The sequence below is a fragment of the Eptatretus burgeri genome, chromosome 1, assembly GCF_056783735.1.
Source record: "Eptatretus burgeri isolate ZD-2024b chromosome 1, Ebu_testis_v1, whole genome shotgun sequence".
NCBI classification, from domain to species: domain Eukaryota; kingdom Metazoa; phylum Chordata; class Myxini; order Myxiniformes; family Myxinidae; genus Eptatretus; species Eptatretus burgeri.
Genome location: NC_140961.1, coordinates 38,811,577 through 38,831,576, shown reverse-complemented (window position 1 = coordinate 38,831,576; position 20,000 = coordinate 38,811,577). Strand labels below are relative to the sequence as shown.

Sequence of the window (20,000 nt, the reverse complement as noted above, 5' to 3'; positions counted from 1 at the left end):
TCAAGTGAGGGCTGTTGCAGCGAATTGTTCAGTGCAGAATAAGTGGCAGCCATTGCACCCTGCATGGGGAACAGGAGGGGAGAGACAGCTTCAACAAATGCACTGACACACGGCTATAACAGATGTTGAGAGGGAATTAAGCGGTCGTGCCAGACAGGACAGACAGGGGAATAAATTTGGAGACCCTGATGGGTGAAATGGTGGGAGCCTCAGATGGCAGGGAAGGAGAAAAGCAGACTCGGATGAGAGGGAAAGTGTCGGTCACAGATAGGAAAAAAATGGATGGTGGGTGCTTCTAAGAAATGAGTATTAAAATTACTCAATTAATATGGGGCAGATTGCATAGATCATACCTTGACGAGAGATGCATCCTGACGGCTGAGCTGGCACTGCGGAAGTTGGTCACGCAGCGAGATCCACGGATGTCGCAGGACCTGTGCAGCTGTGAGACGCTGGTGAGGGTCTACATGCAACATACGCTTCACTAGGTCCTGCCAGGAAAAAAGGGAAACAGTTAAGGTGTTGGTTACTCAATCTAAAAGCTATATTTATTGTTCTAGCTAATTGAAAGAGACAGGAAATAACCAACACATTGCACATCTTTGATTTTTTTTTCCTTTTCTTCCCAAGGGTACACAATTAGAAAGGGATTCCAGTAGAGAAGCTGCAGTGGTGTAGAAGCAGCACACACCTTTGCAGTTTCAGACACAGAGTCCCAGTTTCCACCAGACAACAAAAAACGCCCGCTACTAATCCTCGTCAGGATTTCTCCCGCCGTGTCATCAGGACCATTGGCAAATGGGGTGTGTCTGCATGGAAGGAACATGATGACAATGCCATAAGTCACAGAGTGCTACACACAGATAGGGATTACATTCTACTCAACACGGTAAAAGCTGCAGGTTTCGGTTTTCACAAGCAACATCCTCAAATGTGCAGCATTACCACAATATCATATCAGTCCATGTTTTATGGAGGGGGGGTGGATGGTCCATGTTTTAACCAACACAGCAAAGCGCCCTCCACTTCCCTGCACTCAATCTATGCTAAAACGTATGGCTCTGCTAATTACAACATACAAAGGCTACAAAACATTCATCTTTGGTAACCATTTTTGTTTTCCTTTTCCATCTTTAAACTTCCCATTCGTTTCTACTTTTGCTTCTCCATACCTTTGCCAGTAAAAGTTTTGCATTATTACACCCTTGCATCCATGATGTCCTTGACATTACCAAGGTCTTTCTTTCATGAATTGCATATAAACTACATTTGTACCGACGATGAAACCATCAAGGCAATACGGTGATCTTCATAAGTGATGTTATTGTGACCCTGTGAAAGTGATTGACCAAATGACCATTGCCCACTCTGCCCTTTTGGATGGTAGTTGTAGGTAATGCTCTGTGAGAATCATGAACCTTTCCTTACACCCATTCAAGCTACTTCTTTCCCTTCTATCAAGTGCAGGTCAATACCCAGCGAGCATGGTGTATAGCAGAACTCCGAGGCTCCAAATATCGCAGGCAGCATCATAGCCCTGCCGCTTTAACACCTGTTTTTTTTTTTGGGGGGGGGAGAAATGAAAAGAAAATAAAGGACTTCATCTTGTCAAGTCAACATGGTGAGCAATGGAATGGAAATAAAGTAAATACTGATACAACACTTCTGCAATCCAAATAAATAAAACTTGAATTAACCAAAAACAAAAGTGGCGACAAAAAAGTTTTATTTTCACAATTCTCCATTCACCTTAGGGACCATTTTTATTTATAATGTACGAGTGGATCCTGCCTGCACTCTGCAAATGGATAAAATAAACCAATTAAACATTCAAGCTCTGCCACTCTCCCTGCGAATGGAGTGACACACTACCGCACCATCTAAGCTCTTCCCGACCATGGGAGCGAGGTTCCACCGGCCTGCTTTTGAAAAATTGATTTATCCAATAAATAAAATTTATATTTCATTTGATACGGATATTTTCGTTTACGCAAAGTTTTATTCTTCTGGAATCGTAGCTTTGAATTACATCAGTATGGCAAATTTAAACTTTCTAGGGCAACTACAAAATATGAAACGTTTATATCAGTGAGTGATTAGAAAGCTTTTTGTGTATTCATATGTGTATGTATATGTGCACATCATATGTGTATGTATATGTGTGTGTGTGTGTGTGTGTGTATATATATATATATATATATATATATATATATATATATATAGATATGTATATATATATATATATATATATATATATATATATGTACATGTATGTATTTATATGTATGTATATATGTATGTATGTATGTATGTATGTATGTATGTATGTATGTATATGTATATATATATATATATATATATATATATATATATATATATATATATATATATATATATATATATATATATATAGTGTTGTGGTTGACCAAAATTCGCAAACCACCATTCAGGTCCCTTAGGTGAGATATCTCTGTAAGTATATGTGTAGTTAGGCCCAAACCCGTTGTCTAGAGGGAATAAATGTCATTCATGCGGGCTGCGACTCTTCAGGATAGCCGTTTTTCTTTTACTATCTTTATTTTGGACCAGCCGCCATTATTACCACAACCAACCACGTCTCAACAGCCATCACACAACAACCACCAACCACAACGCGGCCATCACAACAACCACCAACCACAACGCCGCTTCACCACAACCGCCACGACCTTTACCGTCACAACTCGCCACCATCGCATCACCGTCATCTAGCGCCACTCGTGGGCACCGATGCTGGACTCGTGCGGGGCGCGCACCGAGCAGCGTGTTCAAAAACATCACAGTCTTTCCGCAGAAAAACGGATCAAAAACGACTCACGCCCACTTTTGTTCCGTCCAATCGGTGAGCGAAGGGCGATTTGGCCCCGCCTCCACGGCGTTGGAGGGCGGTCGCTATATGCAAATTCATGGATCAAAAAGCATTCACGCCCACTTTTCCTCGGGCCAATGGGGAGCCAGCAAGAGAGGTGAAGGGTCGGAGGCAGAGGGTCAAGGGTAAAAGAGCAAAGCCACGGGGCTTATATAAACGGGAGTTCAGTTGGAAGTTGAGTAGAAGTTCAGTTGGAAGTTGAGTGGAGTTCAGTTGGAAGGAGAGAAAGAGTTCAGTTGGAAGTTGAGTGGAGTTCAGTTGGAAGGAGAGAAAGAGTTCAGTTGGAAGTTGAGAGTGGAGTGTGCGGAATTCAAGAGAGTCGTCGGTGGAGCTGGAAAGAAGTGGTACTAGTCGGAGTGAAGAGGACGGAGCTGTGGAGAGGTGACGGTGGCGAAGGCGGACGAGGGGGTGCTCGCGTCGGTGCCGGGAGCGGCACAGGGAGAGGCCAGCAACGCGACCGAGGTGGAGGAGGAGACACTCGCCGCGGGACTCGAGACAGGGTTATATCCTCCTTTCCCCGAGCATCAGCAACCCCCTCTTGTTTCCCCCCGCGCTGAGATAGTGCGACAAAGGGGGCCCCCTTCCCACCCCCTACCAGACACTGTCCGCGAGGCCCGCGGAGTTGAGGCACCACCGCCGCTCCGCGTCTCATCATCAGACGGGTAGGCCCGACACGGTCTCGGCCCCAGGCCCGCTTACCCCCCTCATCCTGGAGGGTGGTTCTCTTTTCTTTTGCTTTGGGAATATGTGTTGTCGGCGCCGTCTGTGAAGTAAAATTGTATAAGTGTTGCCGTGTGCCCGGTAGTCGGATAGATCTGCATTGTTGCATTTGCTTTTTGTGTAATATTGCATTGTCTTCTTCTTTTACATGTGCTTTTGGTGGAATTGAATATGTGTGCTTTCCGTTCATCGCGAAATAAATGTGCTTATTGTTGAACTGTTTTCCCGCTTCGCTTCGTCATTTCTTTCATTGAATCCCCATCTTGCTTCACGTAAAGGGTTGGTCGTGGGCTAAGACGCCCGATAATTAATCGAACCGTCGAGGCCGACGAATAACACCGCTCGGTTATCCCGATAGTACGGAACGGGTCGCTTAAGTGGCCCGTGTCCGAAGTCGACCTGCGGCGAGGTGCGATCGCCCGGTCTACCCTCCGTGTGGGTACTTAGGTAGGTCGAATTTGGCGAGCAACCCTATCCCACGCGGGGGCCGATTGGCACGATCGTGGTGAGACCGAAAGGTCCACCCGTGACTGGTTCCCGGCGTTAGTCCGAGAGGGTCACGACTGGATTGTCCGTCCGGTGGGCGACGTGCCGCGATTCGAGTTACGTGGCCGTCCGCACGCCGGCGGGCGCGAATCCGCAACAATATATATATATATATATATATATATATATATATATATATATATATATATATATATATATGTATAGATATATATGTATATATATATATATATATGTATATATATATGTATATATATATATATGTATATGTATATATATATATATATATATATATATATATATATATGTATATGTATATATATATATATATATATGTATGTATATATGTATATATATATGTATATATATATATATGTATATATATATATATGTATATATAATAATGTATATCTTCTTCTTCTTCTTTCGGCTGCTCCCATTCGGGGTCGCCACAGCGGATCATCCGTATGATCCGCATCGTGATTTGGCACATGTTTTACACCGGATGCCCTTCCTGACGCAACCCTGGTCGCCTCTTACGACACAGGGATATGGTACACCTATTTTAACCGGGGTATACACCGGCCCAGTACACTGGTACTCATTTCGCCGACCTCGGAAGGATGACAGGCTGAGTCAACCCCCTGGTGTATTAATTCAGTGGCTCAACGGGGCTTGAACTCAGGACCTTTTGGATCCCAAGCCACTGCCCTAACCACTGCGCCAACACCAGGCTTTATATATATATATATATATATATATATATATATATATATATATATATATATATATGTATATATATATATATATATATATATATAAATATATATATGTATACACACACACACACACACACACGTTTATTTATGTGATACAAATTAAAATAAAGGAAGACGAGTAGTGATGATAGGAAACAGAGAGGAGGAGGTGAGGGACTATGGGAAGTTGGCAAAGAAAGGAAATATTTGGGGGAGGATTGGAGTAAAGGAGCAAAAAGAAGGGGCATATACAAAGTGGATGGGAGTGAGAGGTGTGAGCACATTTGCACACGTGTAATAAAGACAGCCCCTTGAATTTTTAAATTAAAAGTCTAGCACTGATCATCACATGACACATTCAAAACCAGCTTGTTAAGGAAGTTAAACCATGAAAGGATCAAGAATAATTATTCTTGTTTGGGAAAAAAACGTCATCTGACTGACATGAGCGCTGTGATTCCCTCAATACCAGCCATAAAATCCAATCGACCTATATAAAACACAAGGTGTATTCATGTATTTGCCTGTACCCCTTCATGAGGACGATTTAAGTTGGGTTTTAAAAGCCAATCTTTTAACATGACTGTGTTCATTACGGTCAATATTTCAGGACAAAAAGACTCGAAAAACATTTTTCATAAAAGAATAATTACGTCTCTTCTACTGGAAATGTAGATGGTGACTTGAAACTGCGCATCAAAACGGCAGTGTACAGAAACTTTTTTTTTTTAAAGAATAAATAAAAGGCGCAGGGAGATGAAAATCGCTGCACATGATGTGCAACACACGCAGAGTAAAATGAGTATTTGTTTACAAACAGAGGATGTCTAATAAATAGAGAAGATCAAAGCGCACCTGATGCTCGGCCGAGGAGTCGTTTTTTGGCATGCTCACAAGGCTGTACCGTCAAAATGAAACGTCCCAGAAGATAAGGAATATAGGGTCACATTTGTACATGTAGTGTTTTAAAACAACTCTTCTTGCGACGAAACAACATATCTGCCAGTCTGAATATTTTGAATGAAATAATTCCAACCCATCATTTTTGACGGGCTTTTAAATGAGCATTAAATAAAGCTGTTCACAGGATTTCATGATCAGCAATTTGCAGATAATGGCCAGGGACAAAGCATGGTTGTGTGGTTTGTTAGTGGTTGCCCTCCACCACACGTTGGTGTATTGAAAACCTCAGGTGCGACGAAGTTTGCCGTGTAGCAGGGTGTCATGAGCAGGCCGTTCTCAGCACGGAGTTGCTTGGCAAATCCAAAGTCACAGATGCGCAAGGACTCGGGGTCTCCAGACTCATCCACGTAAAGAATGTTACTTGGTTTGAGGTCTCGGTGCACAACCTGGTGAAGAGCAGCCCGGATACAAGCAAAAATAAATTAGTCAACTTGCAGAAAGTGTCGCAAGTGAGCCAGTTCAAAAATACAGTTGATGACTATCATCATCTTCCTCAAGTGCCACATTAAAATGTGTAGACGTGCAATAATACTTCTTCAAATGTTGCCAATGCTGTGTTACTCACCCCCTGAGTGTGGAGGTAGTCCGCTGTACGTGCCACTGTTTGCAGCACGGCACTCGCCTCACGTTCTGAGAAGTACTTCTGCCGCAAGATGCGATCTAGCAGTTCTCCACCTTTCATAAGCTCCGTCACAAGGTAAACAAACTTACCATCATCATATACCTGCAGAAAAGGGTAGGGCGGGGGGGGGGGGGAGGAAAATCAATTTACCACTTTCATGCTTCTCAATCTCAGTAATTGTGATCAAAGCTGGTCTATCTCATCCATAAAGCACTCAATATAGTCAAAAGTAAAGAAAACTATGATGTACCACGAGACCACATGATTAAAAACACAATCACCAAGTGGCAGATGCACTTTTATTCTCATGTCAAGGAACTTACATCTTTAAGAGTGATTATGTTGGGGTGTTGGCCATATCGCAACAATATTTCTATCTCCTCTGATGGGTCACGCTTGCTTTTGTCAATTATCTGAAAAATAATAGAGAGAAATATCACACCAATCTTGGTTCGGTTAAAAAAATACAAAAGTAACACGGTAACACCATGTAACACGATACATCTATAATGATATGTTGCACCTGAAACACGGAGTAAAAGTTCAAATGAAACGAGATAAAGCAACAATCACACAACACAAACGAGGCATGCAGTTGTACCTTGACAGCATATTCCATGTTGGTGGTTTTGTGGATGCACCTCTTGCACACTGAGTACGAGCCAACACCGATATCCTCCCTCAACTCATATCCATCAGCAAACTGCATGCTGTTTCCATGAAGTTGCTGAACGAAAGGGAATAAAAATTTTAAAAAACAACAGATCCGAAATTTTAGTGGGACTGTTGACAAAGAGATGGGGTGGTTAGAGGGGAGGGAGAAACAAGAGAAACAAGTATCCCCTTGTAACCAGCACTTCCACCAATAATGTACATTGACAACATCAGCAACAGATGAATGTGCACTTTTTGATTTGTGTACCGCATTTTTCAGCCAATAAGTCGATGTGGAGTACAAGTCGAATTGGCTAATTTTCCCATTTTTCTTTCCTTCAATCATATACAAGTCGATTTGGAGTACAAGAGGAAGCAAACATCAACAATGGTAGTTAGCAAACCTGTCAGTCAGAACAATAGAGGTGTTAATGCTTCTATGGCACTCAGAAGCATCACTGTCTACGGTACTTCAAAGATCATGAATATTAATGAGCTGTTTTGTGCATATTATTTGAATTACTTTGTGGGACGACCTTTTGGATAAATTAGGAATGTAAATATTTTTTCAACATGTTTGTTATCATATAGAGATATAGTTTTTAAAACAAGCTACAGAATCATTACATTTGGTCAACAAAACTGAACATTTTTTTCTCATCAAAGATGTAAACAATTTTCCAGACCAGTTTTGCACACTGATTCCAAATCTGTTTTCGGTTTTCTCCTTGCACATCTAATTATCAAAATATGACTGGTGTTAATGTCAGCACAATTTAGGAGCACTGGCTCGCTCATAGCACATTGCATTTGGTCATAGTTTACTACTCCTTCATAAAAATGAACACCTGACACATTGTAATACAAGCACTCAATGTTTGTCCACCTAGCTTTACAGCTATGATTAGTCTTCTTGGTTTTCTCAACATACTGTATGTACAGTATTTGTATTTCCCCGGTGCTCTGATTGCACAATCTCTCGGCACCATGGATGATGACTTCTCCACTCCACAATTGCTGTGCAGCCCGTTCGACAACTTGATTCCAGATTTTCCACCCGAAAGCAAATTTGCCTTCTCAACCCACAAATTATTTGAGCAGTCCGTCCGAGACATGAAGGCCTGATCTCCCTCCCAATCATCCATCCACTCCACAACCGCACCTCCCCGTCCCGTCAAGCAATCTCGGTCCTACATGTTGGTGAATGACCCTGTAACTGTTCATTTAATTGTCGATTTGTGTGTTTCAATTGTGCTCTTTATTGATTTTTTAAAAATTTGTCGAATACTTAAGAGCCCCCCCCCCCCCAATCACAGCACTACGTCTATGGGAATATCTCGTCGTTGTGCTTGGGATGTAAAGTAGGCAAAAGGTTGCTCTGCTTAACGTTGCTTTGCTTAATGTCGGACTTTCTAGGAATGCATCCACGACATTGTGGAAACTCGCTGTCGTGCATTTTAAATTAACAATTATATAATTTATTTCACAAAATATCACACTGAATTTTTTTTTCTTCATTTAAACAATTCAATGTCTTAAAACATAGATAAGTTGATTCTGAATACAAGTCGAGGCTCGAACTTCCGGGGGGGGGGGGGGGGGGAAGTATCGACTTGTACGTTAAAAAATATGGTAATTTAATATTTTGCTGTGCTTGTTATCTGTTATGAGAAGCATGTGCATCCAATAGGAACGGCCAGGGGTTATTGTCATTATCCTTATTCAAGCGTGTAATTCAAAATACCTCTCATTGCATAATTCAAAACACCTCACTGCACTGCACTGGAAAATGTGGGGACAGGAATACTGCACTATAAAGGGTGGGGATTTGTAATACCCTCGCTCACCTGAAGCGGCGCAACAGGAGACACATTTACATCGAGAATGTACGTGTCCTCCCCCCCCCCTCATCCCACTAGCAAATACCCCTATGTACTAGTTGGGGTCATACTGATCTGATGCAGCAAGTGCGGATGTAATCGGCCCAGAACTGTAGGAGTAGCGCGAGACGGACACACATGCACACATGCACACCATTGTAAGGATTATTAAAATAGTTGAAATGCTTTGCAGGGAGATATTTCATTCCTCCTCCCCCACTCCCCCCCCCCCATTGGATCATTAGGAGCCACAAAATATGGGAAAATCTGCCATGTGTAGGAAAATCCAACCAACAGCCAGTCTTTGGTGGCATGGCCACTTGTGGGCAGGGTTTTGGAGTTGGCTCATACACACACACACACACACACACACACACACACACACACACACACACACACACACGCACACACGCACACACGCACACACGCACACACGCACACACACACACACACACACACACACACACACACACACACACCGAGCAAAAGTATCTGTCGCTTTGCTGACATATTTAATCAAAAGACAACATATTGTGCTTCACAAACATTCTGCTCTATTCACTCAATAACTTGCCCGAGGTCATCTTCTATCTGCTTAGAAGTCAGCTAACATCACCTTCATCAGCATTCCTTGCTGATTATATATGGCGTGGGCAAAAATCACTTTCACTTCACTGCTAAGCTTTGTGGTGTTTTCTTTGGTGTGTGAACCTCCTCTTAAAAATGAAATGAAAACATTTGGAAAATTTTGAATTGTTTTCACTCATATTTCAACATCAACATAATACATATTTTCAAGTTTAAAAACTTTCTTTCTACAAGATGATGATGATTTTTAAAACCGGATACCATCGGGTGGTGCAAAACGATACACATTTACCTCGAGAGAATTGGGGTCTTTCACCAACCATGAACCCCCTCCCCCAGATATGCCACCCAGACAGAAACTATACTTGGGGTCCCCTTAAGTAACATGGAGACTGTGGCTAGGCCATTCATTGTATTTTGAAAATTAAATGCAAATAAAAGGAAGAACTTGAGAGAGCTTGAGAGAGAGAGAGCGAGAGCGAGAGCGAGAGCGAGAGCGAGAGTGAGAGCGAGAGCGAGAGCGAGAGCGAGAGCGAGAGCGAGAGCGAGAGCGAGAGAGAGAGAGAGAGAGAGAGAGATTTTGAGAGTGAGAGAGCGAGAGAGATTTTGAGAGTGAGAGAGCGAGAGAGATAGAACGCTTACGTATGCACGCACGCACGCACACACGCACGCACACACACGCACACGCACACGCACACACACACAGAAAAGTGATAATAGGAAAGTGTTTAACATATATGCTAAGTCCAGCTAAAGTGAAATAACACTGGCTCACCTGCACTATGGGATGTAAAGTAGGTAAAAGGCTGGTCTGCATCTCTTCCTCGGCTGTCAGCGTCGTCGCCACAAAGCTGAAGCCTCGGAAAAGCTGGTGTGCATTTGCACTGGGAGGTATTCCAGGAGAGTCTGAAAAGCCATACAATCACCTTGATTGATGACAGTCATTATATGCAAATGGACAGGAAGAACATCAAGTGTTAAAACTGATCATCTTCATGAAGATCCAATCGAATCGACAATGACAGGCAAATAAGATATCATTTGTTCGCATTCCCTCGATATTCATATTTAATGTTGTTCAGCCACGTTTACACAACTGTTCAAGTCTTATTTAACACAAATGCACTGTGAAAACTTTATTGGCAATTTTTTTTAACTTGCATCCTCATATGCCAATGGGTTTGTGATTGCAATGGACAATGTTCTTCTCAGGAAGGTAAGTTATTTGGCAGTTAACTCTTGAGATGTGTGTGTGTGTGTGTGTGTGTGTGTGTGTGTGTGTGTGTGTGTGTGTGTGTGTGTGTGTGTGTGTGTGTGTGTGTGTGTGTGTGTGTGTGTGTGTGTGTGTGTGTGTGTGTGTGTGTGTGTGTGTGTGTGTGTGTGTGTGTGTGTGTGTGTGTGTTGTGTTCAATAGGTCAAGTGGAATCAGAATAAGCGAGACGATGAGCCTGTCCCAGACAGCTTGGTTGGGATTTAATTAATGACCGGTGAAACGTGCACAGTCCAAGGACTGACCGCATGTGCGCCCTGGTAATGCGTCCAAAATGGTTGACAAAATTACAGGACTTTATTTTTGCCAATTAATGTCTCAAAAATATTGCCTTGTGATTCAGCGTCGTCAGCTGAGTTGAAACAATCAACGCCAGCTGTTGCGCATCTTTCTTCCAAAATTGATTCAAAGGTATAATTCAAAAATAATTAATAAATAAATAAAAATCTTCTTTGGGTCTGACCAGCTTTGTTATTCTGATCTTTCAAGTTGTCTGTTTTTGTACTGTATTCTCACTTTTTTTCCTATCCTCTTCCTGCATTAACCTGCAGAATTAGTTAAGCGTAAAATTTCAGTTGATAAAGCTTTATGGTGTCTCATTGCAACACAGCTTTACTCGTGCTTGCATCTGAAATGAGTCCCAAGACCCGTGGCACACATGAACCACCTCGCGAGCGCTTGCCGTCTGCCTTTCTTGTCCAGAGAAGCATGACGAGGAATGGTCCAAATGTGATGATGAAAGCCTCCCCAGTCTCATGAGGCTGGCCACTCCTGAATTCAAAATATACTCAAGATATTTTGCTAAATTATTATAAACGAGAAGAGTACCCGCCCTATGGGCAATCTTGATGCAAGCATGCAACACGTTCTTCTGACACATACCTTTATTTGGGCAGTGTATAGGAAACGTACAGCTGCCTCAATCACTTACAAAAATAAAAAATAAAAAACAGGGACGGACGGACAGACAGACAGAGAGCAAACCTTTTGTCCCCTCTGGTGACACCTGAGGGGATGAAAAACATCCCTATACAGTAATTAGGGTCATGGTGATCCTATATAGCAAGTCTGGATATAATATAATCAGTCGAGAACTGTAGGAGCAGTGCAACAAACATACAAACACCAGTCCGTGAATAAAAGTAAGGACGGATTTTTTTTGATGAAGCGTTTTTGAAGTTGCATTTCTATTTAAAGACTGATGCTTTCTTAGTGTAACCAATGTTTTAATCAAATGACATTTATCATGCAATTTTTTTTTTTAACGTAATACCGGATCATCTTGGAGGGTTAAAACAGTCTCCGCTTCAAATGTCACCTCATTATCTCTCCCATATGTACCAGAGAGCTTTCCCACACCCACTGAGACACTGTTTTCATCCTTCTGCAATTCCTCTCCTTTTGCTATGGTGGTATGTTTTTGTCGTTGTCCCAATGTTTTCCTTTTGCCCGTCGATCCATTGCCCTGTCTTTCTCTTCCAAAAGCCTTGACACGTGTACATGAAAATAAGCAAGCACAAGTCTGAAGACGACAATGGTTCACGAGCGGTATTTGACGATGTAGATTGTTTCAGAAGTCAAGGATGAGACAATGTGATAATTTTTGACCAAGTTATAAAAATGATCAACATGATGTGGTACGGGTGGCAGGTTATTAGCTGCAAAATGTCGAAAACCCGGTTTCGTTCAACAACTTTCAAAATTTGACCTTTGCATAACTTTTAAAGGTCACAAAACAATGTTGTGGACATTAAAATAAGGAAACAAGATACGTGCTATAGCTTATTGGAGTTAGTTCGTTGAAGAAGGTTGAAAACCCGGCTCGATTCCCACAACTTTGAAAATTTGATCTTTGTGGCCTTTAAAGGTCAAAGGTCAAGGATTATGACCTTTGGTGCAAAACTTCCTCTGGAACATTCCAGCAACAATATAAAGTCATATAGGCGATATGGCATTTCGCACTCCTCGGATTATCCTGACTTTGATGAAATTGACGTAAAAACAAACTTGAAGGGGGCGCCACGGGCAAGGTGTTCAAGATAGAGCAAAATGGTTTCAAGACTTTAGGTGGGGAATGACCTCAAGATTATGCATAAAAAATATTGTCATCCGAGCTCTCAAAGTTTGGGCGGTCATATGATTTTTATGTCAAAATTCGCAATTTTCAAAGTTTTTGACCTTGGGACAAAAATGAAAAATCTGACAAGTTTTAGATAATTCATTTTGCTATTCAAATACCAAAGAACCCATTCCATTCAGTCAATTCCCGAGGAGAAGATAGATTTTTAATCCGACTACCCCCTAAAAATGGCTATTTTTTGGGCGTGGCTCCGCCCACAATGGGCGTGGCACGCCCTCATCTAGGAAAACACAACTAGACATTGATATCGAACACATAACCAAGTTTCATCAAGATCGGATCAAGGTCCACGGAGTTATGCTCTGGACAGACAGCCACACAGACAAACAGAGAGACACACAGACATAACGAATATAGTGGTCACTCTGGCTGGCGCTCGTGAACCAATTTATTCCCAAGCAATTAAAACTGGAATGTGGAAAATATACAAGCACGTAACTTTCATATGAGAAGGAAAGAGGAAGAAGAGAAGGCCCAAAACAACTTGAAGATCAGTACGAATGTCAATGCCATTTTAGACTTGAGGACACAGGCCCAGGTGGTTGGAGACTGGAACAATGGAGAACCTTATCGAGGCTTGAAGCATGCCATGGTGTGAAGAAGATTATCCATGAATATTTATAATGTGCTTAGGCCTAAGTTATTTTATAATTGGTCTACGCAGTTCTTCAGCTAAAATGTAGGGTCGATCGGTCGAAATATAAATATAAATATAATTTCAATTTTTAGAAATTATATATTTTTATGATTTTTTTTCGTATGTTCCATGGAAAAGACAAGGGTAGGTGGGGGGGGAATCAATATAAATCCCGGACCAGGAGGATCTAAGAAAACATTGAGGATGGAAGACCATTCAAATGCAGGATGCCCATGTTCACTGTATCATCTGATGTGAAAAACAATAAAGAAGGATTAAAACTTGTTTTTACAGTATAGTCTGGCATGTTTTTCTTATAGAAACCTGTTGGATCATCAAACAAATGGAAACAATGCTGAGAAAATTACTGTCCAAGTCGTAGATGTGTGCATGCACACCAGTGCATAGTGCTGGATATGATTTTAAAAAGGTGTCTACTCGGAGTCAACACGCTCAAAACGGTCAATCAGAGCCATAACCAGCTCTTACTTTTCAGTGGGAATCTGATCGTACCGTCTCCCCATCCCCATGAACACATCAAAGGCTGATTTCTGGTCCGTTGAAGGCTGAATATCAGCATCTCACAGGGAAACTTTGACGTACTTGGCACCGAAATCTGTCAATACGAACAGCGGTGTACAACTTTCGATGGAAACAAAATCGGCACGATCGAGAGTAGCCTGCGAATAATCCCTGCTGCTGCACTGAATTGATGCAATCGTTCAGCCAGAATATTCGTCGTCAAGATGTTGCGTGATTAAATCACCAATACAGTCACTTGAATTTATACCGCTAACGTACTTCTTAACAATCACTTTCGCCCCAGAAACCACAGTCAATCTGAACCACGCTGGCCACTGCTCAGATGCCATGACCGAAGACGACTGTGCAGCTCTACTGCGCAGTTTGGTTAAAGGTGACTTGGCATTTTGGTGCGAGCACACAAAATTATATTTTGAAAATAAATGCCGACGTTTACATTTCGGGTTTTGAAACTTTTGCACCTTCGGAGGAAAATGTATAAATATAAAAGGCTAAAAACGTGTTTTATATTTATATTTCATTTCGGCAAATATACCGTCGGCGGATCCGTAAACCAAGTTATAAAATAACTAAGGCCTTACTGCTTTTGTAAAGTTTGCCCAAAGTTTTACAATCAAATACAAATATCAAACATCGAAAGATTTAGGGCTATATCTAGATTATTACTCAAATGAATGGGGTGGGGTGGGGTGGGAGCGACAGTTTACCCCCACCCCATTTAATCACCCCCTCATATTTCAACAAGAATCATGGATTGCTACTAAAATTAATTGAGCATCTGTGCTTCTAATACAACATGGTGTAAATTTACAAGGTTTTTTTCTTTTATTTTTAAACACTAACTCAAGCACATTTTCAGACCCTCATGCCTCGTTTGCTTCGCCAAAGCATTAATGTCCTTTCTTCGATTCCCACAACAGTTAGCACACCTTTCTCAATACCCAGCTGATTGAAAGTGATCACATGTGTATTTTGTGTAATCTTTGTGTGTACCATCTTCTTCGTTCGTATGCAGCACAAGGTTGCAGGGTAGCATCATTGGCTGAGGGCATGGCTGTGCCAGTGATGCAATGCCCTCTAGCGGTTAGGGCAGGAATTTGTAATTTGTTCAGGGTGTTGGCGATAGCTTGCCTACTCTTCGCAAAGGACACCATGGGATCTTCAACGTCCACCAACGAATGCTGGCAGATGGGACGCCAGATTAACGTCCTTCCGAAGGACGGCACACATATTGAATCACTGCCTGTGAAAAACCGGGATGACAGCTTATAGCCAAGTCTGGATTAAAACCCAGGCTAGACAGCTTAGAGGCGAGTGTGCGTTCCTCGAAGCCATCCTATCAGCCCTGAGTTACAATAATTTGACAGTATTTGGCAATCATTATTTCTCAACAAAATAATTGAAGGAATCATCATTGTATTCATTTCAATACTCTATTGTAATCACATTAAATTCACTACCAAAAAAAAGGGTACATAAGTGTATCAAAATGAAGACGAGCAACTCATTGATCCACTGTCTGCATTTTTACATCACTCGGTCAACGTGATAGCCAGATCACAAGGAGCAGGTGAGGACCTTTGGGTGTCTTGGCAGTGAACTCAGGATCAAAGTAGAAAGTGTCCTCGGGACGTCCCACAGCAGGCTTGAATGGAGGATGGATCTCTTTCCGATACAGTTTCTGGAATAAAGAGCATATGAGACAACGATCTGGTATTGGCACTTGAATAACACTGATATGCCCAAATGTGTGTGCATGTGAATACATGCACAGTGACAAAAATAGCTGCACATACATTCCAATCGATGGTCGAGAAAAATGGATGTCTTTTGATCTCTTCGACACCATCTGGTCCAGCACCTGCAGCAAATACAACAAATTCCAGCTTGATTCTTGCTTCTGGATGTTGTAAATATATCCATAAAACGAACCAATATTTTAAATCCCTGCTTTTGTGAATTTTAATATCTGATGCTGTCAAACAAGAGTGATCGCATCCTGTTTGAGACATCTTCGGAAAGTGCTCCATAAGAACTGCATACATGCAGGGATTGTGAACCACCTTTTTTCAACTTTTCAATCCAAGCACCATGGCTCATGAAAGAGGGGCGGCAAATTGTCAACAGGTAGAAAGTAGGGTGAAGAGTAAACAACAGGACAAGAATGTCCGGGTGGATCACAGCATGAGGAGAGGAGATGCAAGTGAAAGGGGATAAGGGTCTTGGTGAATGTAGTAAAGCTCAGAGGTAGAAATGGAATAGACCACGAGGGGGAGGTGGGCAGCAGACTTGAAATTCTGAAGGAAAGAGCAAAAGACAGCAGACTTGGTAAGATGGTTACAAATGAATGAGAAGAGAGGGATGAATATGGAAGCATCTCTGTCAAGGCAACAAACTATAGTTTAACTAGTATCGAATCCCAGAGTCCTAATTTGACTACTGTTTGTCCAATGAGATTGACAGCCTTAGACTCAAAAGAAAGGGAGGGGGGTGCTAGAAGATGAAAAGCAGCAACACCAGTTCACAGGGGAATCCATATTCCATGGCACGATGGATGTGAAATGACACCACGACTGTCAAAACAAATCACTGTACCTGCAGTTCTTCAGAATGTAAAACTATAATTAGTGGGATTAGAAAAACCATCCCATTTTCTTTAATCACAAACATTATGAGAATGGAAAATGTAAAAACACAACCAGCTTCAAGGCATTTTTCCAAAGGCAACCAAAGTTTCAGGAATGCAGAGCAAAAGTGGCCTTCATCAGGGACTGACATGGGTAATGTGCAATTCAGAACATAAATGCCAACCTGGAAGGGAAGAGCGACACAAACCTGACCCAGGAAACCAAGATCTAAGCACATATGGCCAATGTTCATCGCTGATGAAGGCCAGCCATGAGTGGCTGAAATGTTGGATTCTGAGCCGTTGCCTTTTGGCAAAAACCTCGTTAGTTTTTTGTCTTTTACCATTCTCTCAGTTTTGGTTCAAATTGGACTTTTCAGACTCTTAAAAACCTTTCTTTAATAATACATATTCTGTTTGCGACTCCTTCAAATATTTTCTATGTTGAAAGTGGAGGCTTGTGCAAATTGTCTGGGAAAATCCTTCGCTCAAACCTGACAGATCTTTCCAGACAGGTTGCCACTGACAAACCAGACATAATCTGCCTAACAGAAACTTTCCTTCCTCAAGACATCTCTGATTCCCTTATATCTCTCCCTGGTCACTCCCTCCTCTGGTATGACAGACTTGAGCCTCGTCCTGGTGGAGTTGCTCTCTTCATCAAAGACCATTCCTCACTCTCCATGCACTGCCCTCACTCCCCCACACCCCCAGGAATACCTCTGGCTCCGGCTTCCCCTCCACTCCCACCTCATGTTTATATTGTTGTGGTTTCCACCGCGTTCGGCATGTGGGCGACCATTCTAGCCAAATCGCAGTCGCACATCTGCCGAAGGCCGCAATCCAGTCGTGACTTTCCGGATCAACGCCGAAATCCAGTCACGGATGCCTTAATTCATCATAAACCTGCCAATTCTTCTGTCCAAGCGCTACAGGGTCAATCGCCGAATTATCGATATACCTAACTATTCGCGTGGACAGAAATACCGGGAGTTTATACCTCGACGCGACCTGCACGAAAGCGAGCCGCTTAAGCAGCTCGTTCCGTATGCGAAGCCGAGCGGTTTTAATTCGCCAAATCCCGTCGGACCAGATGTACGTTTATCGGCTTTAATTAGCCAGTTAATTTCCCGAGCGCACCATGGCAGTCAATACAGGAAGGGACGCAACGAGCAGGTGACATTCAAACAATGGGTGATTTATTCTCAACCAGCACGTAAGCAGTCAATGGGGGGATAGGGGTCAAGACACGAGCAAAAGCCTACAGCCGATTGCTATTTCATTTACAGCACACAAAGCACTTAACATTCTCTACTTGTTAGACGGGCCCACGGACACACACACACACACACACACACACACACACACACACACACACACACACACACACACACACACACACACACACACACACACACACACACACACACACGCACACACACGCACACACACACACACACACACACACACACACCCAAGAAATGGTGGCTGATGCCTTAAATAAGGACTTCAGCTCGGAGGGACAGATGAGCTGAAACCCAGAACCTATCTCGAACCTCTCCACCTCGTGTGGTCTTCAAGCTGTTCGGACCCGGGCCCCAGCGAGGGCAAGCTGGATCCAATCGCCGTGAGCCGCGATCCTTCCCGAGCTCCAGCGGATCCCCTCACGCTCCGGACCACGTGCTGGTGAGACGAAACACAGAGCCTTCCCGAAGATGCGTCGCTTTCCAAGTAGAGCCAGCCGAACCAAGATGAGGCCTCAAAGCAGAACAAAGGCCGAACCAAGATAACTCAGAACCAGCACAACTCTTTGAACCACCGACTGCACAGCCAACTTGAAGAAGCACCAGCAGAACAACAACCTCGAACCAACTCGAGCACCCTTGAACCAGGCCGACACTCCTCGACCACCAGACTGAAGAAGAACCACGACAACCAACCAGCCACAACCCCCTCTTCCGATGAACAACTCTCCAACAAGAACCCCCTAGAACCCCAACAAGACCCAACTCGAGCCAAGCAGTGTCCCTTTTTTATCCCTATCGGCCCCCTAACCCGCTCCCGGCGTGACTCATGCCCTCGTGCACCATCCCCCGCACAACCGCGGGTGGGAGGGAGTTGTTGATGTCATTGCATCACGTGACAGGAGGGTTTTTCTTCCTCTTTGCAGAGGAGGGGGAGGGTCGTTCTTCTTTGTGTTCTGATCGACCCCTAACTATTAAAATGCATCACAGTGCATTTAATCGATTTTTACCCATTAAACAATGAAAGACGAGCTATCTATGGAACATGCACTTACCGAGATAACTGAGCTAAAGGACCTGAATGATGAGTGCGATTATGGTTTCCAGATTTGCAACAATATGTACCGTCCACCAAACAGTGATGACTCCATTTACACCTCACTATCCAAAAACATGGACAAACTTCTATTCTCTCATCCGAACTCTCCCTTCCTCCAATGTGGTGACTTCAACCGTCATCATGCCAGTTGGCTTGGTGTGGGTACCTCTCTCACCTGCCATGGCACTTCAGCAGAAGACTTCTGTGACTCATTGGAACTGACTCCATCTGTCAACTTCCCAACCCAGATCTCAACCAATGGTATTCCATCTCTTCTGGATCTGATTTTGACTAATTTCCCTGAAAATATTTGCTGTTCTTCCTCCACTCCAATCGGTTATTCTGACCACGTACTTGAGAAAGTAGACATCTCTCTGGCTGTCATTAGAGAACCATCTCAGCACCATCAAGTCTGGCATTTCACTGACTGGCAGGGACTTCAAGAAGCCATCAAACTTCTCGACTGGTCTCCCATCTCTACTTCCTCTGACATCAACTCATCCTGGGAATTCTTTCATAGAAAGTTAGTTCTCTGTCTGTCTCTGTCTGTATGTCTCTCTGTCTGTGTGTCTCTCTGTCTGTCTGTGTCTGTGTCTGTCTGTGTCTTTCTGTGTCTGTGTCTTTCTGTGTCTGTGTCTTTCTGTGTCTGTGTCTTTCTGTGTCTGTGTCTGTCTGTCTCTGTCTCTGTTTGTATCTGTCTCTGTGTCTGTCTCTGTCTCTGTCTCTGTCACAGATGTATCCCATCTCATCTTCAGTTGTCCTACCCTTCCTCCTGCCCATGGTACACTGAGGCTTGTGGTGAGGCAGTTGTCCTGACACAACTTGCCTTTACCCTCAGTTGGGT

At 43.0% G+C, this 20,000-nt stretch overlaps 1 protein-coding gene and 1 long non-coding RNA gene across 4 annotated transcripts in view; one reads left to right on the top strand and one right to left on the bottom strand.

Moving 5' to 3' along the window:
- LOC147034284 (ribosomal protein S6 kinase alpha-3) overlaps positions 1 to 20,000 on the bottom strand; it is a 344,798-nt gene that overhangs the window by 1,787 nt on the left and 323,011 nt on the right. For all 3 annotated transcript variants that reach the window (XM_085880085.1, XM_085880096.1, XM_085880089.1), the window contains 11 exons: positions 15,984 to 16,048; positions 15,766 to 15,868; positions 10,373 to 10,503; positions 7,077 to 7,202; positions 6,799 to 6,888; positions 6,419 to 6,577; positions 6,078 to 6,239; positions 1,476 to 1,552; positions 692 to 809; positions 354 to 491; positions 1 to 59 (listed from right to left, as the gene is read on the bottom strand). The exon at positions 1 to 59 is cut by the window's left edge and continues 1,787 nt beyond it. In XM_085880085.1, the coding sequence (XP_085736211.1) occupies positions 1 to 59; positions 354 to 491; positions 692 to 809; positions 1,476 to 1,552; positions 6,078 to 6,239; positions 6,419 to 6,577; positions 6,799 to 6,888; positions 7,077 to 7,202; positions 10,373 to 10,503; positions 15,766 to 15,868; positions 15,984 to 16,048 (1,228 nt within the window). The remainder of the gene's footprint in view (positions 60 to 353; positions 492 to 691; positions 810 to 1,475; positions 1,553 to 6,077; positions 6,240 to 6,418; positions 6,578 to 6,798; positions 6,889 to 7,076; positions 7,203 to 10,372; positions 10,504 to 15,765; positions 15,869 to 15,983; positions 16,049 to 20,000) is intronic.
- The window catches only part of LOC147034286 (uncharacterized), a 137,853-nt gene that overhangs the window by 7,867 nt on the left and 109,986 nt on the right, over positions 1 to 20,000 (top strand). The gene's annotated exons all lie outside the window — the stretch shown is intronic.